Source organism: Balaenoptera musculus, chromosome 15 (genome assembly GCF_009873245.2).
Source record: "Balaenoptera musculus isolate JJ_BM4_2016_0621 chromosome 15, mBalMus1.pri.v3, whole genome shotgun sequence".
Taxonomy (NCBI): domain Eukaryota; kingdom Metazoa; phylum Chordata; class Mammalia; order Artiodactyla; family Balaenopteridae; genus Balaenoptera; species Balaenoptera musculus.
Genome location: NC_045799.1, coordinates 22,934,258 through 22,952,739, shown reverse-complemented (window position 1 = coordinate 22,952,739; position 18,482 = coordinate 22,934,258). Strand labels below are relative to the sequence as shown.

At 52.1% G+C, this 18,482-nt stretch overlaps 1 protein-coding gene across 6 annotated transcripts; it reads left to right on the top strand.

Moving 5' to 3' along the window:
* Nucleotides 1-872: 872 nt before the first annotated feature.
* TGIF2 (TGFB induced factor homeobox 2) lies at nt 873-18,201 on the top strand. 6 transcript variants are annotated; one of them, XM_036825025.1, is made up of 3 exons: nt 873-938; nt 4,631-4,856; nt 15,415-18,201. In XM_036825025.1, exons 2-3 carry the CDS (start codon nt 4,665-4,667, stop codon nt 15,934-15,936), a joined length of 714 nt encoding a protein of 237 aa, XP_036680920.1. In that variant the 5' UTR covers nt 873-938; nt 4,631-4,664; the 3' UTR covers nt 15,937-18,201. The 6 variants fall into 6 exon arrangements, with proteins under 6 accessions (XP_036680920.1, XP_036680917.1, XP_036680921.1 ...); XM_036825022.1 differs by lacking the exon at nt 873-938 and adding an exon at nt 1,009-1,160; XM_036825026.1 differs by lacking the exon at nt 873-938 and adding an exon at nt 1,015-1,067.
* Nucleotides 18,202-18,482: the final 281 nt, after the last annotated feature.

The window sequence follows — 18,482 nt, the reverse complement described above, 5'->3', positions numbered from 1 at the left end:
GTGCTAGTCTCTGCAGGGCACAAAGTCTCCCCAGAAGGCCAACAGGTTGGTCAGCAGGTATTTTACAGTACGTGGAACAGAGAGCAAAGAGCAGGGAAGAGAGTGCTGGCAGGGTCGGGGAAGACCAAGGGAAACGTCCTGGAGTTGGGTGTTGAGGGCAAAGGAAAAAGAAACCAGGGAGCGCTGAGAGCTCTTAGACGGTCATCTGCCTCCTTCAACGGCCCGTCTCAATCAGATAAGCGCTCGGCCTCCCGCTATCGGACCCACCTGGGCTGAATGACACTGGTTGACTGTGTGACAAGAAGCAAAGTCAAGAACAGCTCATGGGCAAACCAGGGACTGGCATATAACAGGACCTACCCCGTAACCCGAGGGAGATACACACGCTTAAGGTCACTGCGTTATAAACACTCCTTAAACATTGGCTATTTTTACCTCTGGCTGCCCCTTGTGTGACAGACCCTGGGGCTACGTGCTTTGGGGCTGTGTCCGAGGGAGACTTCTACCCGACTCTACGTGACCTTGAGGGTAGAAGAGGCGCCGCATTCAGACCCCAGTCCTTACCAGCTGGGGGTAAATCCCCGGGCTAACTGGGCCTCAGTTTCCTCTCCGGAGATTTGACTAACAAACATCGGGATTTGCATTATTTCTCCTCTCGGTAACGACCCCCACCCCCTGCGTGGAGCACACAGTAGGCGCTCCGGAAATGCTCTCCGAAAGGAGGAACGGGCCACTTCCTGCCCCCAAGCGCACTATCCTGATCCGGGTTCCCACCACTCCTCTTCGGAGGCCATGTGGCATTCCTGAGGGTGGGGGTGGGCGCAGGAAGAAGGTGCCCTCCCGGCTCCGCCCCCTCCGGGCGCGGTGGGCGGGGCGAAGCCCCCAGCCGCTGGCCCGCCCCGCGGGGGGTGGGCGTCGCTCGCCGCGCTCCTCACAAAGTTTGTTTTCTCCCTCCGGGCGGGTGGGGGAGGGCGAGGAGAGCGCGGAGGGGAGGAGAGGGGATCTGACGTCAGGCCGCGAGGTGCTTTCCAGCCGCGAGCTGTCAGGCCGAGTGTCAGGCCCGGCAGGTACGCGGCGCGCTCCCCCGGCGCCTCCCGCCCCCTGCCGGGACGCCCGGGACCGACCCCTAGGCCGCGTGGACGGAAAAGCTGCTGGGAAAAGTCAGTGCGGGGCGCAGGAGGGGGGCAGATGGGGGCGGGGGGCGCGCGGACAACTTGGAAAGTTTCTTTTTCTCGGTCGGGCGGGGGAGGGGGCGTCGTCTAAGCGCGTGCGATTGTGGATGGGTGACCTCGGGTGTGTTTCTGAGTCCCGACTGCGGTGTGCTGACTGGGACCGGTAGGGGGGGGGCTGTTCCACCCCCCCGGAGAAAGTTCGCTCGCGGCCCTTTTGGGGGACCCAACTCCCTAGGAGCCCACCCCGGTAGAGGGCCGCCCCTGCCCTGGGCCGGGGTGAGCGCGCGGGGGGCGGGTTTGTTTGGTTTCAAAAGTGCACGTTGCTAACCGCCGGTAGCCCCCCTACCCCCCGCCGCGGCCGAGCCGGGGAGGGGCCCCCCGAGAGTGACAGCTGCGGGTGGGGGCAGCCGGAAGGTCTCGGAGCTGGGGGGGGCCGGGGAGCCCGCGCGAGTTCCCTTTTCCTTTGGAACAAAGGAAAGTCTGTCTCGGAGGCATCTGTCACTCCCAGGCGGGCCAAGGAAGCGGGGCGCGTGGGGCCGGCGACCCGAAGAAAGTTTGTGTGCGCCGGGTCCCTCGGGCAGGCCGAGCCTGAGCCGAGCCTCCCGCGGGCGAAGCGCGCAGTCTCCGGGGCAGGGGGCGGCCAACATGGAGTCTGGGCGCAGGATTGGGGGGGGCGGTGCGGAGGTGGGAGCCCAGCCCCCTCCCCTCCCCCTCCGGGCCGAGTTCGGAGCACAAAGCCGAGCGCGCAGGCTCGGCCAGCCCCGCGCCCCGAAGAGTCAGGAGCGCCGAGCGGCGGGGGAAGGGGGTGGGAACCAAACTTTTTCCTGCCCCGGGACAGACACGTGAGTTTTCTTTCTTCCAGAGCCCCCGCCCCACCCGGATTGCAGGCCCGCGGGGGAACAGAAGCGCCGAGTCTGACGCGGGGTGGGGGGCTGAGGGGTGCAGGCGCCCCGAGCGCAGGCCGATTCCCCACCGCCCCGGGAGCCATGTGCTCCGACTCGGGTCTGGGCCGCGGGGGAGGCTGCGCGCTTTGTGTGAACTGCTGGGAATGCAGCGTGAGTGCTCGGCCCGGGGGAGTGTCGGGCCGAGCTGGGGAAGTTGTCAGAAAGTTGGCGCGGGAGTGGTTGCAGGTCAGCGTCGTGGAGTGTGTAGGAGGGTGCCCTGGGTGTTATGTCGAGAGGGTGCTACCACAGGCCAGTTAGGGTAAGAACTGACCCTTAGTATGATGTCGTCGGGAGTTGTCCCAGTCTGAGAGATCGTGGGTGGGCGTATATCCAGGAATTGGTTGCGTGGTACCAGTTGTTCGTGCTAGACGTGGGATTTGTAAACTGTGTGTCTGCAGTATTTGTTGGTGAAAGTCCTGGGGGTTCCAGGGGCTGAGCGATGGGTTGGTGCCAGTTATCTGAGTGCTCTTAGAGAGTTGCCTGGCGTGAGGCTGGGTGGGAGCGTGGGGTGTGTGTGTGGGAAGCCTCCTGGATTGGGATTTGTAAACTGTGTCTGCTGTATTTGTCGGTGAATATCATGGCTGGGGTGCAGGACACTGCGGTAGAGAGGTCTGTGTAGACTGAGGGGGTCACCTCCATACGCCACCCACTGGAACCCTGCAGACTGGGACTTGACTGGCAGCCAGGGTGGAATCTGTACAGATAACCTTGAGTAAACTTCTTACAGCCTGCCAGGGCTGCATCCCTGCCTGAGCTCATATCCCAACTGCCCTGGCCAGCTAAACCTCAGAAACCTGACCTCAGAAAGCAGCCCGCAGTTGCTGCTCTCTGAGGAGTGGCACCTCTAACCAATGCCTGTCTCACCTCCAGGTGGCCCGGCTGGGAGGGTAGACCCTTCCCTCGAAAGCCTGGCCTAGCCAGCCCGGATATCTGGGCTCAGGCCCAAGTCGAGGAAACAAAACCTGGGAGATGCCAGAGTCTGTTGGCCCAGCCTGCTAGGGAGCTGTTAAAAGGCTGAGGAGGGAGGGGCCTTGAGATTCTGGCATCAGCTTGTCCTGGAACTTTTGGTTTTAAAATGTATATCTCTTTTGCGTGTTCGAACAAGAAGTTTGTCAGGGGGATAAACAACTGAGTTGGATTGTCTAGGGAAACACCTTCCTTCAATTAACAGATGAAGAGGAGGCTCAAGCCCAGAGAGGGAAGGATGCTTGCCCAAGGTCACACGGCCAAGTTGGAGGAACTAGAGCCCAGCCTTGCTTATTTATCTGGATTTTTGAGGCACTGATTCTGGGACCAGGCCAGGGGCTAGATGACAAAGGAGAATGAGAGATAACCAGTAGGGATAACTCAGCATCTCCGCAGGGTATACACAGTAGGTACACAGTAAATATTACATGGATTGCTGTAGGACTGTGGAGATTGATAGGGTTTCCAGACTCCTCACTGGGTCCTGGGAGACCCTGGAAGCAAGATGGGATGGGGGTGGAGGACGGGGCAAGCTATCTGGGTCTAAACCCTACTTCCATACCATATCCTGGAGGTGAGATTTTTTTTTTTTATATAACAGCTTTATTGAGATATAATTCACATACCATACAACTTACTCTTTTAAAGCAAACCAGTGTTTTTTTTAGTATATTCACAATTATGCAACCATCACCACAATCAATTTTAGAACATTTTTATCACCTGGAAAAGAAACTTCATACCCTTTAGTTATCACTCTTCTATCCCCTCCAGCCCATTCTGGACATTTCATAAAAACGGAATCATATAGTATGTGTTTTTTGTGACTTGCTTCTTTCACTTAGCATAATACTTGCAAGGTTCATCCATATTGTAGCATGCATCAGAACTTCCTTTTTATGGCTGAATAATATTCTACAGTATTATGGATAGGCCACATTTTGTTTAACCATTCATCTGCTGGAGGACACTTGGGTTGCTTCCACCTTTGACTATTATGAATAATGTTACTATAAACATTTTTGTACAAGGTTTTGTGTGGACGTGGGTTTTCATTTCTCTTCATAGCTTAGCTACCTTAGGAGTGGAATTACTGGGTCACATGGTAACTGTTTAACAGCCAGAGTATCTTGGGTGACTTTCTGAATCTCTCTGGGCCTTGGTTTTTCTCATCTGTAAAATGATGATGATATTAGTGTCTCCCTTACAAGGGCATTTGTGAGGACTGAATGAGATAATAAAGGTGAAATGCTCAGTACAGAGCATGGGAAACAGGCCTCAGTGGTAGCTGTAATTACTTCTAGTCTGGTTCTGCTTATTAATGATCTGCCATTTATTTCAGTAGTTATCTACCGGCCTGATGAAATAGAGGCATTTTGGACCCTTCCTTCTACCTTGCCCAGGCTTTGGTATGGCCTGAGACTTTGAATTTCGATTACCCCTTTTCTGGTGTCCTAGGCTTTAGTAATGATGTGCTGGAAGACTAGGAAAAGGGTCAGAGGCACCGCATGGTAATAATGTCCCCCTCCCCTTTGTCACCTGTTTTAGGCTTGCCTGAGGTCCAGCGTAGCCCCTAGACACCATGTCAGACAGTGACCTGGGTGAGGATGAAGGCCTCCTCTCCCTGGCAGGCAAGAGGAAGCGCAGAGGGAACCTGCCCAAGGAGTCGGTGAAGATCCTGCGGGACTGGCTGTACCTGCACCGCTACAATGCCTACCCCTCAGAGCAGGAGAAGCTGAGCCTTTCTGGACAGACCAACCTGTCGGTGCTGCAGGTAAGGAGAGGGTAGCAAGAGACCTGGATTCTGGTCCTGTCCCAGCCCTGTCACTGACTCAACTGTGTGGCGTTGGGCTGGTCACTTCCCCTCTCTGGGCCTCAGTTTCTTCGTAGGTTAGATGAGAATACCCACCCTCTCTGCCTCAAGGGAAGACAATTGCATGAAGTCATTGCAGCTAGATTTAGATTTTGGAGCGTTATGAAGAGGCAAGGAATTGTTATTAATGTCTAGGTGTCGTCATTAACACTGGAACTGGGAGAGGGTGAGAGGGCATTGAGCGTCTGGGATTTGGCCTTTAGCCCCAGATTGGTACTTGGATGGCAGTTTGGTTTCACGGGGCAGCTGGTGATCTGCAGAGTGGTTAAAAATGAGTTGGAATCACGGTTAAGGAAAGGGCAGAAGTCAGAGGTTCTGGGGTCAAAACCCCATTCTGCCACGCAGGAGTTGTAAACCACATCTTGATTTCCCATCTATAAAGTGGGATTAGACTGCCTGACTGAACCGTTGGGAGGAATAGATTCAGAACTGGATGTGAAAGTGCTCTGTGAACCACGAATGTGAACATGCTCAGAAGGTCATGTTATCCACTTCTGGTCAGAGTGAGAGGTATTACCCCCTTTGAATTGCCCCAGTTGCTGACCTACAGGTGTTTTTGTTCTGTTTTCCTGGTGCTGAGGTGAGACCCCCAGGACTACCGCTGCCTTGCCTCCAGTTGGGCGCTCACCTGCCTGGGAGACACAGAACAGGCCCCCAGCCTAGCAAAGGCCCACCCTCTGCCCCGCTGGCGCCCCACGCCTCCCACCCCACCCCCTGCTGCCTTCCCTTCCACCTCTGTTCTTTCCTGGCCCGCTACTCCGATCCCTGGCGCCGTCTCTCTTTCCCTTACCCTACTCCGAACCCCCCACCTCTTCCAGCTGCGTCCCTCTTCCATGAAGCCTCATGGTGAGTATTCGGCCCTCAGAAATCCTGTCACCTGACTTTATACTCGCTGGGCAGTGGCTGATCGGAGTCTGTCTGTGAGAAAGGCTCTAGAGCTACTGACCCTGACTCGGATCCCATCTTCTCCACAAGAGAAAGCCTGGACTTTGGCCAAGTCACTGCCTCCTCTCTGAGCTTCGTGTTTCCTCACCTGAAAAAGGGGGCTGATAGTAGCACTTTCCTAGCACGTAAGGGTAAGGGTTGGGGGGCGGGACTGAGAAGAATTCAAGGCCCACTGTGAGGTGTTTGGCACAGGGTGGGCACTTCTTCTCTCCCTTTCATCCTCATCTCTCCTAGGTCATAGGTCTCGCCTAGCAGTTCCTAGAACCTCACAAGTTTACCGACAAGCGCTGCACTATGGCCAGCTCTATGCGGGGCAGGGTTGGGATCCCAGAGAGGATCCAGACACATTCCTACCCTAGGGAGTGTCTAGTCTGGGATGGGAAAGCAGGGGAAGACCTGGCCACTGATGTTTGCAAAAAGTGATCACCGCTGGGGCAGATGGCAGCAGAGACTCAGGGCAGGGCTTCTGAGCAGGGCTGGAGCCTCAGAAGGCCTCCCAGAAGAAGTGGACTTGAACTCACAGGATGCAGAAGAGCACAGGCCAAAGTCTTGGTGCCTAAGAGCCAGGATTACCTAGATAGCCTCTTTGTTAGTCTTCCTGCCTGCAGCCTAGTTCTTCCTGTCTCTGGGGCCCCTGAACCCCCAGGCCTCCGGGCCTTCTCCCTTGGTTTCTTGACCTCTCTGAGCCTGGCTCACTCTGTTTAAGCATTTTCTCATGAAAGCATTCTCTGATTCCCCCAGCTGTATATTCCAGTGTGCCTCTTACCTGTGCGACCAAACCACTTCCACACTGTATTGAAATTGCCTTTTATCAGGAACACTGTTTCTCAAGTCTGAATAATGTACTGATTCCTCTTAAAGAAAATCTTTTTCACGGACTTGCTTCCCTCACAATGTAGACTTGAATAATTTTTATCACGTCACTTAAGCATGTACAAACATAAAACTGGGTAAAAAAACCTCTGCTTTTCTTCTTATACACAACTGTGAAATAACCAAACAGTTTTCCAAAGTAAATAGATGTAAAACGAATGAGATTCCATCTAACTGCATTAATAACAAACGGTGGATGGTGTTTCGTTGACTGCACTACGATGTGTAGTATGACAGAGGCACTGGCTCCGGAGTTGAGCAAACCTGGGTTGCCAGAGGCCACGGCACTCCTACTTGTGATCAAATTGGAAACACAAAACCAAAACATTCTTGTGGGGAACTAGTGGGCCCCTAGGACGGCATATCCCCAGATCCCACTTACAGAAATGTAGGTCTGGGGCTACAGCTAATCCATTTCAGGATTAGCTGCTGGAGACTTCTGAGGAAGGGCCAGCTGGATCCTGACATCCCCTGGTGGGAGGGGTTCCACAGGTGGCCACCCTGTTCTAGAGGCATGCTGAGAGTTAAGGAGCAGTGGGGGGACTTCCCTGGTGGTCCAGTGGTTAGGACTCCGCATGGGTTTGATCCCTGGTCTGGTCAGGGAACTAAGATCCCACCTGCTACGCAGTGTGGCCAAAAAAAAAGGAGCAGTGGGGACCATCTAGTACTCCTTGATGGAAACTGTACCATGAGTCCCAAGCAGCGCCAGCCATACATCCGTGCTTGAAGGTCTCACAGGCACCCCAGATTTCCTGACTGATAACAGGTAACTTCTCCAAGCTGGGTCCTTCCCTTTCTAAGGGGTTCCCCTTGATAGCCCTTTCTCAGCTCCTTTGGTCTCACCAATTCCTACACGTTTACCCCTTAAATATTTCCGGAATATAGCTTCTTTCCTTCCCTAGTCCAACCTATCATCGTCTGATCACGTGTCACTCCCCTACTTAAAACCCTTCAGTGGCTCCTGCCAACCTATTGACGACATCATCTTTCCCAATCTGTGTAGCGGGACTCATCCCTGGCCCCCCATATTCCTGCCACACTGATAGATACCCCACACCACTTTGCTCCCACCCCTGACTAGGGAGACTCCTGACCCCTAGAGGAGCTCTGTGTTGCCACAGCACCGGGACTGGGTCAGCATTTGGACTTGACTGATGGCTTTTTAGAACACACTAAACTCCAGAGGCCTAGACTTATTTATCACTACATCCTCAGTGTTAGCTCAATGCCAGGTATCTGGTAGGTGCTCAGTAAATAATTGTTGAAGTGACAAAATGAAGGTAAAAGTGCTAGAGGGAATTCCCTGGTGGTCCAGTGGTTAGGACCCTGAGCTTTCACCGCCGAGGGCCCTGGGTTCAATCCCTGGTCGTGGAACTAAGATCCCGCAAGCCGCGCAGCGGGCCCAAAATTAAAAAAAAAAAAAAAGTGTTGGAAATGTCAATAGGCAGGACCTCAGAAATAAAGGAAACGTAGTGGCTCCTCAATCTGGAAAAGCTGGTTTAAGTCAGTCCCTGGAGGCATCTCTTTTTCCTGTATTTAATTTTTAAAATTTCCATTGTTTATTAGGAACGTTTGCAGATAACCGCAAAAGTAAGAGAATATCATAACGCACCCCTGGCACCAATCACCTGGCTCCAGCAAGCATCAACATTTTGCCAAGTTTGTTTTCTCTCTCCCTGGGGACCTCCCTTTTGATTGTCTCCTTTAACCGGCCCAGGAGCAATCTCATTAGCAAGTCAATGAGTTATTTAACTAACTGGTTAGCTGGTACTTGCCCTGGGCTAGGCAGTTGGGAGGGTAAAACCAAAAAGTCATTTGTGAAGGATTTTCACAGGTCCCAGTGACACCCTGTAAGCCCACTTTATTGCTGTGGTTTCTGTTCTAAGGGGCTGCCAGTTGGGCAGGGGAGGTAAGCGTGGCGGGGAGGGTTCGTGCCCATTCCTTCTCTGTGTAATATTGATTGGGGGTGTGCTCTGTGCCAGACCCAGTGCTGTGTGCTGGGAACACAACAGTAGAACCGGCACTGTCCCCCCTGGGGGAGGGAAGACATTGAAAGGACTGAGAATTCAGTGTACTTAATTACCCGTGTGTGTCAGCTGAGCTGCCCTGGTAGGCAAGGCTTCTCCGGAAGCTGTATATGAATGGAATCCTGACAGACTTGAAGGATTGGGGAGGTGAGGGGCAGCAGTCCCTCTGGTACTTGTACTGGGCAAGAAAGGAGCCTGGTGCAGAAGCTGTAGTGGCCTGCTGTGTGGTGAGGGGGTGGCTTGGCCCTGCCCTCAGTGAACTTTTATCTCTCGAAGCTGCTCTCCTTACTCTGGCTCCAAAGATAGCTGCCTCCCGATTCTTCCTCCTGGTAACCACTGTCTCCCCACCTTAAGGCCTTTCAGTTGTATATTTTTTGAGCTTTTGTGTAAGCTTTTTTGCTTAAATAAAGGGTTTGGCCCACAAGGACAAGTTAAACCAGTGGGTTAAACCATTGGTTCCTAAGTTTGGGTGGCAGGACTCTGGGGAGCTTGTTTAAAAACACAGTCCTGATTCCACCCACCCCTCTCCCCTGCCCCCCATCTATAAAGCAGATGAGAAGTAGCAGTTTTTTAAAATCACCCTCAAGGTTATTCTAATACAGCCAGCAGCCTTTAGGAGCACCTGCATACAGGTGGTCACAACACAGATTGAGGGACCATGATGTTTGGGAAAGGTCTCTCCATGCCCTCACTCTCTCCCCTCTTTTGCTTCTGTCTCTCACAGTTGAAAAGACATTACAATTAAAGCACTTGTGTCGCCTTCAAAAGCCCTGCTCTGGTCCTGGTGGCCTTTATCTGCTCCCTAGTGCCCCTCCCACTCCCATTTGCCATAGTGATTCCTCCCGTGTCCTTCATCTCAGCCACTGATTTAAAAAAAAGAAAATACTGACAGGGCAGCAGGCTTTCAGATAGGGCCCTGTTTTATGGTAGAGACAGGCTTTCAGGCACCCAGCCTGTGTTTTGCCGTATCAATCACAGAATTCACCTTGGCATTCTCCTACCCCCTCCCCAAGGACCTTGAATTGGGGCAAGTCACATGCTTTTTTCCTGACTTAGGTGTGGGTCAGGCTGCTGGAAGGGGCTACAGAAAATCCACAGAGCCCATTATCACAGCTGGCACTGGTGGTGCACTCGGGCCTTGTGCCCTTGCCCGGCTGCCCTCAGCTGTGCATTTCTATCGGATGAGAAGACAAAACAGACAGTAAGTAGGCTGCCAAGTTTTCTGTGGACCAGGGTGAGCACATTGGGGGGGGGGGGGGTGTTTTTCTGCTGTTCTCAGAATTAGAAGCCAAAATGGTAGGTGCAGCTAGAGGCTAAGTGCCCACGCATCTGCTAGTAAATGCCAGGCTCCCCTCCCCAAGACTGCTCTCAACAAAAGCACTGGTCCCTACTCCTCTTGACCCAGGTCACGTTTCCCCTGCATCCTGGGCTGAGCTGGAGAGGTGTAGTGGTCTCCTGTAGCGCAGGTAGCCAAGGAGGCAGCTGCAGGATGGAGAGATGAAAGCATCTGAGCAAGGAGAAAAGGCCTCAGGCTGACTCTCCTCCATCTTTTTTTTTTTTTTTTTAATTTATTTTATTTATATTTATTTTTGGCTGCGTTGGGTCTCCGTTGCTGCGTGCGGGCTTTCTCTAGTGGCGGAGAGCAGGGGCTACTCTTCGTTGCCGTGCACGGGCTTCTCACTGCAATGGCTTCTCTTGTTGCAGAGCACGGGCTCTAGGCAAGCAGGCTTCAGTAGTTGTGGCTCGCAGGCTCTAGAGCGCAGGCTCAGTAGTTGTGGCACACAACTGTGGCTTAGTTGCTCCGCAGCATGTGGGATCTTCCCGGACCAGGGCTTGAACCTGTGTCCCCTGCATTGGCAGACAGATTCTTAACCACTGCGCCACCAGGGAAGCCCTCTCCTCCGTCTTTTATCTTCACCTGACAGTGGTAGTTGCCTGGAATCAGGCTGTCTGGATCACATCCTAGCCTTTGCCCTTGTGACCTTGAGCAAGTTACTAAATCTCTCTGATCAGGGCCTCTGTTTCTTCAGTGGTTCAAATAAAATGGAGATCATCACAGAACCTGTCTCATAGGCTGTTGAAGATTAAATGAGTTAGTTAGATGGGAAATGTTCAGAACAGCACCTGATATGTTTTGTGTTCAGCAAGAGTCTGCTTTTAGGATTATGGTGATGCCTTGCAGCTATCCATTTTGTTCCTCTGTTGGTAAGACAGCAGACCAGAATGAGAACAGCAGCAGGAGACCTGAGTTTGAATCCCAGCTCTGCACTCGGAGGCTGTGTGACTTTGGGCAGGTTCTCTCATCTCTGAGTTCCAGGTCTCTCTGTAGTACTTTGGGGACACTGCTTACTACCGTCCAGGCTTTCATGCAGATTAAACATAATGCAAGTGAGATGGTTGGCGTGATACCTAGTGTCAAAGATCCTTAGTTCCTTCGTCCACTCAGCTGTTCAGTCTTACTTCTCCCTTGGGGCTCCCTTGCAACTCCAGCCAAGATTGGAGTGAGCAGCTCAAAAAGTGTCAGCTGATGCCTGCTGTCGTGTGTGTGTGTGTGTGTGTGTGTGTGTGTGTGTGTGTGCGCGCGTGCACACACACTCAGTTGTACTGAGAGGACCAGAGAGGTAAAGCGGGGTAAATGAGAACCCCAGAGGCAGGGTCCTTCCAGGCTGGAATGGAAAGGGAGAGAAGCCACAGGAAGGCTCTGACTCTGCCCTGCCCATGAGCTTTCCCAGCCTGACAGGACCTGGAGCCTGGTGCTATCCTTGGGTCACCTGTGGAACAGGTACAGCCGCAGGCTGCTGGGCAAGGAGCCGTGCCAACTCCAGGCGCCCGCTCTTGTCATAGGTGGCCATCCGTTTGGCTGGGTAGTGGTACTCAAGGCCTTGCCCAGGTGTCAGCTAAGGAAGGTGATAGGCAGGGGTAGAAACTGGTATGGGAGCCCTGAGGAGAGTGGGGCCTTTGATCCAGTCACCCATTAGAGGAATGTTAGGCATTGCCGCAGCCCACACAGTTCCTGGCATCTCAGCACAGGAGAGGTGTGGGGGAGGGGTTCCTGTCATTTCTTCCCCTACTGCTACATGCTCTGTAAGTTTCTGTTGATGAACTAAGAGGAGAGAAAAGACAGGACCAGGAGAAGGACGTACAGTGTGAAAACTAGCTTAGGCCACTGTTCAGGCCCCTTTGGTGGTTAACCGTGGTGTTCTGGCCTCGTGGGATCAGCCCGGCCTGCTTCTGTCTGTTCCTTAAACCAAACCCTTTCCTGCCTCAGGACCTTGACATTTGCTGTTCCCTCTGTCTAGAACACTCTTCCCTCAGCTTTCTGTGTGGCTGGCTCTTTCTTATCTGTTAGGTCTCAGCCTTCCCAGACCCCTTATCTACGGAGGTCTCTCTTATCTTTATATACTACCTTTTTATTCCTGTCTGTTTCCTTCCTGGCACTTCCTGTTGCTATAGTGATGTTCGTTTATTGCCAGTCTCCATAACTAGATGGACCATAAGCTCCACAAGGCAGAGTGCGTATCTGTCTAATTCACAGACGCATCCCCAGCACCGAGAACTGGCCTGGCACATAGCAAGCATCAATAAATATTATTTGAGTTAGCACAAAGCCTTGAAAGGGAGAGCAACAGGAAGGTGAGAAGTTCTAACTTGACCATTCCAGTGAGTAAAATAAGCTGGGCTCTGGGGTCCTGTGGTAGCCTGAGAGAAAGATTCAGAGAGTAGGGGTTCTCGTTCCTCCAGATCCAAAGGTCCAGGCTTGGGGATCCTTGGCTAGAGGTAGAATCCTGCCTGACTTCTCCAGGCTCAGCTTTATATATGTTCATCAGTAAAATGGGAGCTGATCAAACTCATAGGGCTGATAAAACTGTTGGAAGAAAATTGCGTAGATGTACAGTGCTTAGTAAACGGCAGCTATTGGTAAACGCTTCTCAAGAAAGGCTCCCAGAAAGATGCCGAGATGTGTGGAGGCATGCCATGCCACAGCCAGGCCTCATCACCAACACACTCCCACAGTTTCTGTTTCTTCTCTCCAGCTACTTTTGTGTTAGCAAGAAAGTGATTAGGCAACTTTCCGCCTGTGGCAGCTCCTCCAGTGGAGGGCAAGAGGGAGAAAGACATGGAAAAAATGATAAGGGGTTGTATTTGCCTATTTAGGGAAGAACGGGTTTTGTATTTATGAGCTTACACCAGCCATGCAGCTAAGAAACTGTTCTCTAGTCTAATCCATAACTTTTTAAATAATGCCCAGGTGAGCTTGTTAAAGGATTGGTCTTGTCACATCTCCAGGCTGTTAGGAGTAAATGAAAGGAAAGAGGGTGTAAGCGGCTGATCTTTTAGCTGATCAGTAATGATGCCATGATTAGGTGCCATCTCCTCTGGGGTGTGCAGAAACTATTCACACTCTTCCTGAACAGTTATCTACCCTCATGGTGTCATTCATTCAAGTATGAAAAGAAACTGCCAGGCCCTACAGCAGCTGTAGGTGAGGAGAGATGTGTTTTGAAACCATTTCCTCTGCCTCAGCCCAATCTCTAATATCTTAGATCAGCCAAGACTTAGAATAGTAGGCATTCTCCAGGTAGAGAAGAGGGTGTTCCAGAAGGAGGGAATGTGATGTGCAAAAGGCATGGAGTTTTGTTTTTGTTTTTTTTTTTTAAAGCACAGGGCCTCAATGAGGGCTGGTGAGCAATTTCACATGAAGAAGAATATAGGGACTTCCCTGGTGGCACAGTGGTTAAGAATCCACCTGCCAGTGCAGGGCGACATGGGTTCAAGCCCTGGTCCGGGAAGATCCCACATGCTGCGGAGCAATTAAGCCCGTGCTCTGCAACTACTGAGCCTGCGCTTTAGAGCATATAAGCCACAACTACTGAGCCCACAAGTACTGAAGCCCACGCGCCTAGAGCCCATGTTCCGCAACGAGAAGCCACTGCAATGAAAAGCCCACGCACAGCAACGAAGACCCAACGCAGCCAAAAATAAATAAAAATTTTTTTTTTTTTTAAAAGGAGAATACAAGGGCTGGAAAGATAGGCTATGAACAGGGGAGGCTTTTTTTTTATTTATTTATTTATTTATTTATTTTTGGCTGTGTTGGGTCTTCGTTGCTGCATGCGGGCTTTCTCTAGTTGCGGCGAGTGGGGGCTACTCTTCCTTGCAGTGCGCGGGCTTCTCATTGCAGTGGCTTCTCTTGTTGTGGAGCACGGGCTCTAGGCACACGGGCTTCAGTAGTTGTGGCACGTGGGCTCAGTAGTTGTGGCTCGTGGGCTCTAGAGTGCAGGCTCAGTAGTTGTGGCACATGGGCTTAATTGCTCCACGGCATGTGGGATCTTCCCGGGCCAGGGCTCGAACCTGTGTCTCCTGCATTGGCAGGCGGATTCTTAACCACTGTGCCACCAGGGAAGCCCCAGGGGAGGCTTTTAACACCCAGGCCCAAGAGTCTGGAGTTGTTCCTATAGGCAGTAGGAGACAAATGGCAGTTTTCTAGAACAGGAATAACAGTACTGCATTTTAGAAAATGAGTGACAACCAGTGACGAGGCTGGATTGGAGAGCTGTGAATCTGGAGGCTACTATAAAGGGTCCAGACAAATATAGGATGGGTGCTAGATATGCCTTGGTTTTGCAGCAGACCACTTAACAGTAAGAAATGTTATGCCTCAGGCATAGGCCCAAGAGGATTGGACAATCAGCTGGACAGGAATGGGGTCACGGTTAATGGTAGCTTTCTCAGCAGCATGTAGGAAAAAAGGATTTAAGGATGTTGGTTGAATGCACATTCAACCACTGACCTTGGTTTTGCTTGGAAACAATAACTTTTCTTCTACCTGAGAGTCCCTTAGTGTCTTTGTGGCTCTTTCCCTGGCATACAGCAAGACTCTATTCTAGAATCTTAGGAGTGAATGACCCTTGGCCCCACCCCCTCTCCTCTCAAACACCCATATCCAACTGGGCACCAGGTCCTGTCATTTCCAGTCTCCCAGACAGATCAGACGTTTGTCATCTTCTCATCACCTCCCTTAACCTAACTTGAACTACTAACCTTGCACTCTGCTTCCACTCGGTTCTCCACATAGCATTTTTAGCATCCTTTGCCTAAAACCCTCCTGCGGCTCCCCATCGTCCTTAGAGTAAAGAACCAAATCCCCACCATGAGAGGTAACCTCTAGTTACCACTCTGAGCTCCATCCAGACAGGACTTCCTTCTCTGAGCTCCTCATAGGCACTTTTCAGGTGTTGATCCTTCTCAATCGAATGCTCTTCTCCCCTCTGGCCTCCCACCTAACCTACTGCTTACCCTTCAGATCTCAATTTGCAAGCCGTTTCCTCAGAGAATACTACCCCGAGTCCACGAAGACTGGATTGGGTCTTCCCATTACTGTGTCCAACAGCACCGACGTACCTTCCCTTCATTGGCTGGATCACAGTTGCAGTTTATTTTCATTTACATGATTTCTTCTTTAACTCTCTCTGCCCAACATAAATCTCTCTGAGGGCTGCGATTGTGCCTGAATCGTTTGCTGCTGTGTTTCTGGGGCCAGGAACGCAGGTGCTTTGCAGCCGGTTCTGAGAGAGTAAACTGATCACAGTCTCTCACACTCATTCTCATTCCAGATTTGTAACTGGTTCATCAACGCCCGGCGGCGGCTTCTCCCAGACATGCTTCGGAAGGACGGCAAAGACCCCAACCAGTACACCATTTCCCGCCGCGGGGGCAAGGCCTCTGATGTGGCCCTCCCCCGAGGCGGCAGCCCCTCGGTGCTGGCTGTGTCTGTGCCGGCCCCCACCAATGTGCTCTCCTTGTCCGTGTGCTCCATGCCGCTCCACTCAGGCCAGGGAGACAAGCCGGCAGCCACCTTCCCACAAGGCGAGCTGGAGCCCCCCAAGCCCCTGGTGACCCCTGGTAGCACACTCACCCTGCTGACCAGGGCTGAAGCTGGAAGCCCCACGGGTGGACTCTTCAACACACCACCGCCCACACCCCCGGAGCAGGACAAGGAGGACTTCAGCAGCTTCCAGCTGCTGGTGGAGGTGGCGCTCCAGAGGGCAGCTGAGATGGAGCTCCAGAAGCAGCAGGACCCGTCACCCCCATTGCTGCGCACTCCCATTTCTTTCGTCTCTGAAAACCCCAAGTAGGCATCTGCCAACAGGGGTGCTCGAGGCTCGAGCCAGCTGTCCTGGGTTTCCGTTTTGGTTCCCCTTCCTACAGAGGGTTTTCTTTGGATCACTGCCAAACATCGGGATCATCTCCTCTGTCCAGAGGTCTTCAGCAGGAAGACGCCCGCTGGTGTCACTGCACTGTGATGGGACCTCTCCTCTGCTGACTCTGCCGTTTCTCCAGGCCTCCTCAGTGATGAGACCAAGAGACTGGAGACAGGCATGGTGCTGCTGCTGCAGAGAATCCCCGGGGCCCCTTTGTTCCCACCTGCTTTCCTGGGCTGGGCACAGGAAACCTGCCAAGTTCACTCACACCTGTGCTGGGTCCCAGTTGCCCCTGACAGGGCCTCTTTTTGTTAAGTGTGGACATTCCAGGTTCATAAGTGTGAACAGAAGAAAAGAGGAGCCCAGCAGATGTAACAGAACCGACTCCGGTTGAATGTTTAGGTTTTTGCTAAACTTTGTGTTTATTTTTCCCTCTTTGCTGTGGTTTGCATTAACAGGAGTAGTTAGCCCAGGTGTGGGGAATGAGAGTGCATTGCTTGATGGAGTCTGATGAACTGAGAGTAATCCACCACTGCAACTGGTGATTGTTTTACAAGGAAGGAGTATTTTCATTTGGGGGACCAGCTAAATCTCTGCAAAATTCCAAATGGTTGTTTTATTGTTGGTTTGGTTTACCAAAAAAAAAAAAAAAAAAAAAGGCAGAAAAAACTTTTATGGGCTTTGACTTTTCTGCATCATGCACAGAAGGGAGAAGGGGATAAAGCCACAGCCAGAGAGAGGGTCCAACAGAAATCTGACCAAACCTTCTAGGTGCAGAGCAGAGAAGGATGATAGAGAGAGGTGTTTTTCTGGTTGGTTGGTGGTTGTTTTTACTGTATTGTGGGGGAGGGGAGGGGGAGGTAAGCTAGGCTGAGCAGTGGGGTGGTGTTTTTTTCTCTTTCATGTTTTCCCCTTCTTTATCTTTGAAAGCTTCACCCCGCAGCCTGAGTTCTGAATTCCTTCTAGGAACTTGGCTTAGTGGGGCCAGAATGTCAGAAGCTCCCTGTTGCTCCTACTTGGAGAGAAGTGAGCCATCTAGTGGTCAGGAAGGCCTTTTAGCTGATCCAGACGGGCAGCTTTTCCCATGATGGTGGCCGGAAACTGTGCCTGGAGGAAACATGGAATAGTGCCCCCAGCTGCCTGTGGAACTGCCCCGGGAGGAGGCTGGGGCTGGGAATCGGTCACGAAGCCTGTTCGCTGTGAGTGTCTTTCTGTTCCACCTCTCTTTAAATTGGAGTTGCAGAAATCCCTGCCCTGAACTTCACAGTGAAACGGATCACACAGTTAGTCTTATTCTCCTCCCGCCCCGCTTTTTTTTTTTCTGCTGTTTCATTGCTGATAGCATTCAACAGCAATATACCCCACCTTTCTAGTATATCCTAAGAAACACTAATCCTAGGTTATTAGCTGAAATATTTTTGTTCTGAATAACATTGTTACTGGGCCAAAAGACAGGTCAGGATCCTCAGCCTGTAGTTTCCTGAAGTTGCCATGTTGGGCACAGGGGGAGAGTTCCTGGGTATTGGCTGACTTGGGTGGGCTTGGCTGGGAGAAAGGCAGCAACATGTGTTCTGTGCTTTCCGGGATGATCCCTGAAGACTTCAGGGAGGCTCCCCAACTTCTGAGTGGCTTGGCCCACCCATTGCTGTGGGAGTGGGGATTGGTTATTTAAGAGAGGGGGCTTTGCTCTCTTTTAGTGGGCAGGTTTTCTAGGCTCTCTTCTGCCTCCTCCCCTCTCTGTGCCCTCTCCTGCCATGCCCCGGGGGGGATCAGGGACCCTCACCCTCCTGAGGCCCAGCTGGGGAAGAATGATCATGGCAGCTTCAAGATCAGTTGAAGCTGCTGCTTGCCCGGCCTCTTGCACCCCACCCGTGTCTCTGAGCCCAGGTCTGGTGTCACTGTTGCAGGACACTTGCAGCAGGGGACTGTGGAAGTGCGTTGGGCTGGGGTGGGACTTTCCCTCCCACAGTGCACTGAGCAGTGGAGGGTGGTGAGGGGTCAGGGAGCCATGCTGCTGAATTCTGGTTGGCACTCCCCCCTTGTACAAGACGGGGAGGCTGGGGGCAGGGCAGCCTCTGCTTGGTTCGGTTCTGAGGTAACCCTGGAAGCACAGTTATCCCGTTGGATTATTTGAGCAAAAAACTACTGTAAATAACTTTGGTTTTGTCTTTTGTCAAATAAAGTTTTTTTGTTTTTTGGTTTTGGTTTTGTTTTTCAAAGCAGAAGGATTGATCCACTATGATCCTGGGCCCAGCGTGGAGACAGGACAATTGCTGAGTTCTTACTCTACCTTACCTCTTTCACCCTCCCTCTAGTAGCTGCCTGTAAGTGTTGTGTACTCTGCGTCCCTATTTCCTGGGCCTCACGAGTATTCCACATCCTCTTCATCACAGTGTGCAGGGGGCATATGTATCCCAAGCTGGACCAGTCTTCCCTTGCGTCAGCAGTCAAGCTTTGGGGTTGCTAAGTGGTAAGGGAAC